The following is a 9,152-nucleotide window of genomic DNA, read 5'->3' on the forward strand; positions in this document are numbered from 1 at the left end:
CCCCCCCCCCCCCCCAAACATCTGTTCTAGGAGTATTAAGTTGGTGAGTGGGTATAAGTCGGGTTGTTTTATTGCAACAACAAATGCATGTGCACAGCTATCTGATGTAATTACCACAGTGATATGTTTATGATAGTGAATTTCACACACTTAAAGAGGATAAGAATTTTCATGCATTAGTGGAGTGGGGGTATGAGTGGTTATGAACGAATTAATGAAACGCATTTGTCCATGTCTCGAGCAAGACTGTATACGACACTTACATGATCTGACTGATTTTTACGTAGAAAGGGCGACAGCGCGCCGCATTAAAATAAATTATCATTCATGTTTTCATAACCGCTGGCCAAATTAAAAAACGAAACTAAAATGAAATCATCTTTGAGAGCAAGGGAGCCCCCCTGGTGTTTTGGGGGCCCTACGCAGCATGCGTATTGGCTCTGGCGCGCAGCACATTAAATATTCATTACAAAGTTGCTCTCAGCAGCGTGGACGACGTCTGGATGTTTGCTTGCAAAGGTATTACAATTTTTTAGTTCTAAACAAAGAACGAAAAAAGGGCTTCGCCGTGAGTATGTAGGCCAGGGTTGCCAGGTTTTCACAACAAAATCCGACCAATTGCTACCCAAAACTAGTCCAATGGCATTTCGAGGGGGTTCACCCGGTAAAAATCGCGTTCCGGGGGGAAAACCCACGTTTTTGGCGGGGTTGCCCTGGTAAAATTCCCATTCCATATTTAGTGGCTATCATTCCATATTTATCAGGCTATCAATAATATCACATTATTGGGGTCGCTTCAACACTGATATAGGGCCACTGAATCACATTCAGTCTCTTGTAATTTACGTGTGCGCGAGTGCGAGCACAGGCAAATAAGTTGCTGGCTGCAGTTCACTTAATGGCCACCGGTGCTCGCTAATCGCTAATAATAACCAAGCGGCAACCTCCCGCTCTCTCTCGTGAGGCCAACACAGAAGTGACTTAAACTGTAATCGTCAACTGGCCGCTAGAGGCTGGCTGCAAAAGGGAGTCAATCCCATAGACTCCCCATGTTAAAATGCCCAACTTTACAGCAGAAAAAAACATGTTTACAGCCTGGTTCAAAAAATTATTTTGGTCTATATAGCTAATTTTGCCCTTCATGACAGCTGTGAGGGGGGTGAAGTTTTTTATAACTCATCCATTTAAATTATATTAAGCCTTAAAGTTCTGCATAATTAAGGGCGTGGCCACTTGAGTGAAAGGTGGATTGCAGCTGCTGTCACCACTGTCGAGCTAAGTGGGCGTGGTTTCAGCAACCAGCTCCCGCCTCTTTGCCCATTTTCGATTATCCGGGAGTGACGCGCTGCCAAGATGGCGACGGCAGCCTCCGCCCACTTTGAGCTTCAAAAACGCTCTTCGGAAGCCTCCGGGTGACGTCACGGACACTATGTCCATGTTTTTATACAGTCTATGATAATAACAAAGGTTTCCAAATACATATAGCCTCTTTAATTGTAAAGGGCTCCAAAGTTGCAAAAATACACAAAACTACATACAGTTGCTTTAAAGTGAAAGTGAAAGACTGTAGGCTTCAAGTGACCGTTAAATATCAGTCAGTTACCAGAACACAATGGTCGGGGACTAAAGACTCCAAGGCTCAAGAAGGCATAAATTGTGCATAAGACTGTGTGCTGCCTTTTAAAAATGAATGTTGTTTTTTTTATTAGCATATTACCTGTTTGCTAATGACATGCTTTGACTGTACATTTTGTAAGCACTTGCTTCTTAACGAAATCAGTGTGAAGCTAATGTTTTTCATACTTGGTGTAAAAACTACATATATAATCATGTTTAATGGTCCCCAGGGGGATTTTCTGGTTATAGCACTCTCAAGCTGTGGTAAGAATGTGTGAAGGTTAACAAACCAGTGAGGAGTTGAAATGAATACTACTTTTTTTCTTTACATTCCTTGACGGCTATTTGTTATTAAGACTATTTAGATGCATGTGCACTTCACACTATATAGTCAATTAATATTATTAATTATACCTTTTATAGTTTAAGGTATATAAGTACAGATTTTTTTGTTGGCATATAATACTGGTTTAGTTTTCACTTGTTGTAATGAAGTTGATATGCATCATTAGTTATTATTTTAATTACTGTAACCAACTGGTATAAATATATTTTATTTGAGGTGTTATCATATTTATTTCATCATTTTTTCTGTATTTCTCATGTAAAATCCATCCATGAGTCAATTTGTAAATGCATTTAAATCAGCTGAATAAATGTAAATAAATTTAACCTCAAATGTTTTTTTGTTGTTGTTTTTTTTTATAAAGTAGCCTAAGTAAATGCTTAGGCATCATCAGATGCATTTTGGTGGTTGCAATTACAATACACCCCCTATTCTCACTACTACCAAAGTGTCAAATAACTTTCACATCTCATACAGCTTCCATTAGTCTTCATAACACTTGACTTTTGAATAACATCTCATGTGACATCTGCTAGTGACAATATGCAGAATCTTGTGAAAACGTACGTTATCTTCAGAATGCATCGCACGCGCTCTGTCCCACCACACTGTGGCCATCACTGCTGTGCTCTTATTGACAGTAGAGCATAACCGCTTTCTTTATGGCTGTGCATGCGAGAAAGACGCAAGATGGAAACCACCAGGCTGAAGCGACTGTGGCACTATTCGGGTTCTCTTTCACATCATGTGACTCAAACTGTGGGGTGTCAGCAGATTACTCTCTCTCTCTCTCTCTCTCTCTCTCTCCTCATATTTGTGCAAGGCTTCCTGTCCATTAACGTAACAGGGCATCTTCACCGAGAGTTAGAAAAGGGGGAGGGACTGTAATGTGTGTGCGAGCGTAGTGCATATTACTCCGGATTACTCAAGAGTATTTGGCATTACAATCACAAATGAAAACAAAACATTAACAGATGAAACCTCTGATTTGAGTTTGATATGATTACAAAACGTGTAGCAGTGTAGCAGAAAGTTTAATACCTCACAAAATAATGTCAAAATGAAACAAAGACAAACTTGAAGCATTTAATTTCAGTATATTCTTTCAAATCAAGGTTAGCAGAAAGTTTACACTGCTCTTTTCCATACAATGTGAAAGTGGATGGTGACCAGGGGTTGTCAAGCTCCAAAAATGACAAAATGCACCAGAAAAGTGAGCCATATGAAAGTGGGTCTTCTGAGGCTACAGTATGCAATAGCTTTGCAATAGCAAAAAGCCGAAATTTAAGATGCTATTCACTGATAATCTTTCCCCCTGTGCAGTTCTCAAACCTCATTCATGTTTATGTACTGTATGTTCAAACATGGCACATCAAACCCAGGTTTAAGTCTACGATGCCATTTTTTCCCCCATGTGTCTCACATTTGCATGAAAAAGAGCTGCGTGAACATCTTGCTTAACATTTTTTTGTGTTTGACTAAATAATGATAGAATTTTCATTTTGGAGGCAAATGTTCCTTTAAATATATCTAGAGTTACTGTACAAGGTCAGAAATTGTACATTCAGGGGTACAACAGCGTGATTCTGGGGACAGCTAAGGTACAAAGGACTGCTTTGTACCTTATCTACCCTTAAAAGGTGCAAATTAGTAACTTAGAGTAGTAATATGTACCCTTAAGGGACTACTATTAAGGCCTGTTCACACCAAGGATGATAACTATAAAGATAATGATATAGTTCTAAAAATCGTTCTCAACATTAAAGAATAGCAGCGTCCACACCACAGCTATAACACTAAAGGCACAGAGAAACGATATTGTTGAAATCACTTTCAGAATGATTTTTTCCAGCTGATGAATGATAAAAACATTGACACCCAATCAGAATCAATCCTGCTATCATGACCTTGAGAATTTAAAGTGGTAGACAAGTGTATGCTTAGAATAAACAGACAATATAATCCGCTGGTGTGGACGCTATTATAGTTATATTTATAGTTATCATTCTTGGTGTGAACAGGCCTTTAACCTTTCAGGGTACTGCCTAAATGACAAGCTTTTTTTTTTCTGAGAGAGTATTATTGTTTTCAGTGTACATCTGCAATAAAAGGCAACTTGCTCCATTACGTCATGTTTAATGAGCTTTCATATTCTTGTACAATCAATGTACATCTAATATACACCCAAATGCTGACACATAACTGAAGATGTTACAAGTGTGCTCCACAAGTCACTTCCCTTTCAGCATCAGTGGTTTGGTCAAAAAGATAAATTCATAATCTACCTCTCAACAGAGCCTTTCACACTGTAAATGTTTATCTACATTTCTCTGCTTTGCATATTGGCTATTATGTAGACACTTGCATTGGTTGTCCTCTTCATAGTTTTGGTTAGCGGAGTTAATCATTGATGTATGAAAGAATGCACTGAAAACTCCTACAATACCACATAGACCTTTTTCATCTCGTTTGTGGTAAAAAATAAGAGGTGTTGGAGCCGTATGAACAAGCCTGCTGTTCGGCCTTCTCTCTTGCTCACTCTCTCTGAGTTTTTAATGTGCACAGAATGAGGAAGTTCACTCTTGTGTTTGTGGCAGCTTCCTTTTTGCAGCTTTCGCCTCTCTTAACAGGAAGAGAGAGAAACAGCGAGCCTAGAGCCAGACAGAGCAGGAGCGGCTATCGGTTCTAACAACGCCATGAAACAAAACTCTGAAGTTGGGCTCATGTTGATCTGCTCTTGAAAACTTGCCGGGGCCAAAATAACCTGGGTGTCTTCAGACTGAGGAAGGGAAAAGTCTTTGGAAAGGATGTTGTCTCACCAGCCATGGTACCATGGCAATATCACTCGGTCTACAGCAGAGGACCTCCTCTCCAAAGCAGGCAAGGATGGGAGCTTCCTCCTGCGGGACAGCGAATCCATACAGGGAGCTTATGCCCTCTGTGTTCTGTGAGTATTGTTGCTGTTCATCTCAGGTGGAGGGGCACATATGCTGTCACTAATATTATAGATGAAAGTTTTGGATCTTTAAGTGTGTTCGAGTAGGTATGCAGTTTATATTTGCAGTGTGTTTTGGACGATTTGCATGAGATGACAATTGAGTCAGTCATAAATGCATCGTATAAAACATGCTCGGTTTTGCGGCACTGGCCATGCAACCTTATTTGGATCAAATATATATATATAAACATCACGGCTTTTGAAATCACATATTATGCAAATGGCTTCCTTCCTACTTTGTGTGCATATTGTCAAATTAATTACCAGGTAAAATGCTATTTCATATAAACTCTTTCCAAAAAAACTGTAAACCTTGTATGTCAGGTTCGGGTGAAGTGTGTTTTGCAAATGTTTCTTTAAATCATGCAGTGAAAAAAGTTTGCATTTATGTCCAATGTGATTCCCTGTACAGTGAAATATTAACAAACAGTGTTGAGTGAGACTGAAGGAAGTTGGTAAGGGGTTTCCCATAATTGTTGCTTTTGGCAAAATGGCATTTTTCAATGTTTATGTTCAATTTGTGATATATGTGTGTGTGTGTGTGTGTGTGTGTGTGTGTGTGTGTGTGTGTGTATATATATATATATATATATATATGCAAATTAATGTTTTAATCTTCTCATTCTTTTGCAGGTACCAAAACTGTGTGTATACCTACAGAATATTACCAAATGAGGACAAAAACCTGTCAGTCCAGGTAAGAAATTCTCAATTTTCTACCTGGTAGAAGTTACTGACCTCTGGTGTTTCATTGGCTTGAAACTTCCTGCAATTGCTCTGCTTTCGTACTCGCACAGACAGGTGTTTCGTGTGCGCTGGGGGTCTATTCTGAGTTGTGCACTGAGGCACTTCTGCTTGTGACGTCAAGTATTCGAAAGTTGCCCGAATGGTGTGTTTAGTTGTTTTAGTGAATATAAAGCTTTTATGGTGTGCCTGAAAAGTATTTGGACACTTTTTGGAAGCATAATACACAGTTAAAATGATGTAATTTCATTCATTAGGTTCAAAATATCAAGTCAAGTGGCATCTGCAAGCATGTAGAGATTTTGATCAAATCTAACTTCACTTTTAATCCATTGTTCCGCTCAATTTTACAAGTAAACCACAGGTGTGATTCATTACCTCTATATTCTACTAAATTCTGAAAACTAAAAAATTTTCACTTTTTGTCTCCAATTTGAACAATATATTGTTTATTTAATTCTTAAGTATATTAGTAATTTGGAAGCTTCTTTTGTGAAATGTTTCAGCTCAAAAGTGTGTTTGTGCTGTAAGTCGTTATCTATTACAATGAAATTTATACTTTTTTTATTAGACTTAAGTGTTCAGTATTTTTTTTTTGTCCCACTGTATTTATTATTAATGTATTTTAATTATTTTATCTACAACACCATTCATTTCCTGGTTGCACTAAAATAGTGAAAAAATAATACAATAAAACCACAATGAGACAAAAAGTCAAGGCAAATATAATCAATCCTCTACTAATTATGTGTTGTGCTCATAGTCTGCTGGTCACTTGACAAAACACTGTCCATCTTTATGACTAGTTACAAAGAACATCTGGCATCCTACAAGGCATTTACTATCTTGTGCTTGGTAATGAATGCGTGACCTTGTGACAGTTGGCTCTTCAGCTGCCGAAGACTCCTTGAGATCGTTCTGTAGGCGTCTTGTCTGTCAGGCTAGTATCTATTATGTCCACTGCATTAAAGCAAGCATTGGTGACAGTGCAGCTGCAAAACCAGTTGGTGGTTTTATTCAAACTGACAAATGAAATAATGAAAGCAAAATGGGTGACTATAATTTGCATTGTTCTCTCTCAGCGTTACATTTCGAAGTAACCTGCACTCAAGGGACAAGGCTAAACCAAAAACTGCAGAGTTGTACAATGCCCTTCAATGTCTTTCTACCACAGTTCTTCCTCTTTCAAGCCTGCGTTGCAGCACAGCCTCAGTTTTAAATTATCCATCAGCGTGGGTGTTAAGCAAGCCACAGGGTTCCTCTTGCACCCTGCCTTGAATGGAAAGTTTCAAAAAAGTGTCATATTATTGAATTAGATTTGATCGATTCAATTTAAATACACCATTTGTGCTGACCTTTAAACCATAGTACGAGAATGTGGGAGGTTTTTATGCTAAGATTGCGCTTGTCGCCTGTTGTCAGTCGGACATCTTGTGATAGGCCATGCTAAGATGGAGGACGTGTTTAAATTATTTTGTGTGCAATGCTAAAAATGCTGCCATTTTCCCTAACGTCTCTTCCTAGCCAAATGTATGAAGAGACTTTCATATTACAATTAGGGACTATAAGTTTTATGTAATGTCAGGGGCATTTTGGTTTGTTAACGGAAGACAATGTTCTATATCTGTGCTGAATTTTGATACTGTGTGGTTTTCCACATCAAATACCAATCATTAGATCACTGTTTTTGGTATTTGTTGTTACTTTGTATTAGTTTGCATATAATTGGGTCAAAACATTTGCTGAGCATCAAGACGTACTGTAAGTCAAATCAGGTGACTAAGAGCTTATACTCCAAAGTCCTTTGAAAACAGTGGCTTATAAAACCTACTTGGCTTCAACTGAGCACATTTTTTTAAGAGAAACCATGCAAAATGAAGAAATGCAATGTACTGCTATTTGTTTTTGACAATGAAGAGAGTCACTGGAAGTATTACTGGGGGTGTTGCGCATGTTTAAGCAATTAAGGATTTTGTATATCGTAAAAGGCCATAAATCTTGTACATCTTCAGAATAGCAGATCTTTCTTGTTCATCTTGTTGCAGGCATCCGAGGGTGTGCCTATTCGGTTCTTCTCTGTGCTGCCAGACCTAGTGGAGGCATATTATAAGGAGAACATGGGTCTGGTCACACACCTTCAGTATGCTGTGCAGAAAGAGGAGGAGCCGGAGGAGGAACCAGGTAAGTGAATCACAATAAGCTTTCACCATAGGTTCATGTCCGTGTTTTGAATTTTTCTAATTTAATTTTTCATTGCAAATTATTTCATTATATTTTTATTAGAAATTACAAATGATATTATTATTACAGACAATATTATTAGCATAACAATTTGAGTGAAAAGTTTGATTAAAGAATAAATTCATGGCTTTTTTCTTTTTTTCATTATTATCAGAATTTTTTTGACCCCATTGTACGTTTAGATACTATTTCCCAGTAAATGTAAGCTTTGAATTTTAATGGTTTCATTCAAGGACACTATTTGGTCAAATCTCCATTTCCACAGAGCCATGTAGTTTGCCGCCTCAGTTGCCACCCAGGAATATCACAAGTAATGAATGTAAAGACGGCCATAGTGACTCGTCCAGAGGAACCGATAGGGGAACGGAGCTTGCCCGCCCCTCCATCTCAGACACCTATATCCAGCGTTTGCAGCAAATCGACATATCAAAGTACAATGAGATTTATCTTTATTAAGTACAATCCCTTGTTAAATACACTATGATTTAATGATTTTTGACTGTTTTAGACTGTCAATTTAGAGTCACTGTAGTGAGTAGCATTGTTCTGGCGTGCTAATGATTTTGATGTTTGATATCCAGTTTACCAGAGGACCATCAGAAGTCCATCCAGGAATATTTCCGCTCATCTGTTTGTGTAGATGCAGAGCAGGCACAGAATGGCAACCCGACTCTTCCCCACTTTAAAAAGCTCACACAGAGTATCTGCAAAAACCTAAACAGGTACAAATAGTCTGAAACATATACAGTTTGAATCTTAAAACACCTGGATGCCCTCATGAATTTTATCCAATGTGCATTTAATTGACATTCCTACTTTTTTGTAGTGAAATTGCCCGCACACTTCCGAGTCTTGAGGCACTGCAGAAAGTTTTGGATCAACCGTTGTCTCCTGGAGTGGGGAGACTAAGGAGTCAGGTCAGTAAAAATGAATCAAACCAGGAAGTGTTATTCCTGATTTCAAATGTCCACCCTCCTGAGGTGACAGTAGATGCTTGTAAGTCTCTGTGTACAAATATATAGAATTTACAGGCCACAAAATGTAATTGGAGGTAAGAAAATACAATTAAAGGGGTCATATGATGCTGCTAAAAAGAACATTATCGCATCATATTACCCCTTTAATTTGATATAAAACAAGTACATTTGTGATTTAATGAACAACTTTTTGTGTGTGTGTGTGTGTGTGTGTGTGTGTGTGTGTGTG

General features: G+C 38.3%; 1 protein-coding gene across 1 annotated transcript in view; it reads left to right on the forward strand.

The window, feature by feature from the left end:
• Nucleotides 1-4,625: 4,625 nt before the first annotated feature.
• LOC107696774 (phosphatidylinositol 3,4,5-trisphosphate 5-phosphatase 1-like) overlaps nt 4,626-9,152 on the forward strand; it is an 18,717-nt gene continuing 14,190 nt past the window's right edge. The window contains exons 1-6 of the mRNA XM_016497270.1: nt 4,626-4,910; nt 5,595-5,658; nt 7,751-7,886; nt 8,212-8,377; nt 8,528-8,668; nt 8,773-8,863. Of these exons, the coding sequence (XP_016352756.1) occupies nt 4,771-4,910; nt 5,595-5,658; nt 7,751-7,886; nt 8,212-8,377; nt 8,528-8,668; nt 8,773-8,863 (738 nt within the window). The 5' untranslated portion in view covers nt 4,626-4,770. The remainder of the gene's footprint in view (nt 4,911-5,594; nt 5,659-7,750; nt 7,887-8,211; nt 8,378-8,527; nt 8,669-8,772; nt 8,864-9,152) is intronic.

This window comes from Sinocyclocheilus anshuiensis, unplaced genomic scaffold (assembly GCF_001515605.1).
Source record: "Sinocyclocheilus anshuiensis isolate Anshui unplaced genomic scaffold, SAMN03320099.WGS_v1.1 scaffold999, whole genome shotgun sequence".
NCBI lineage: Eukaryota > Metazoa > Chordata > Actinopteri > Cypriniformes > Cyprinidae > Sinocyclocheilus > Sinocyclocheilus anshuiensis.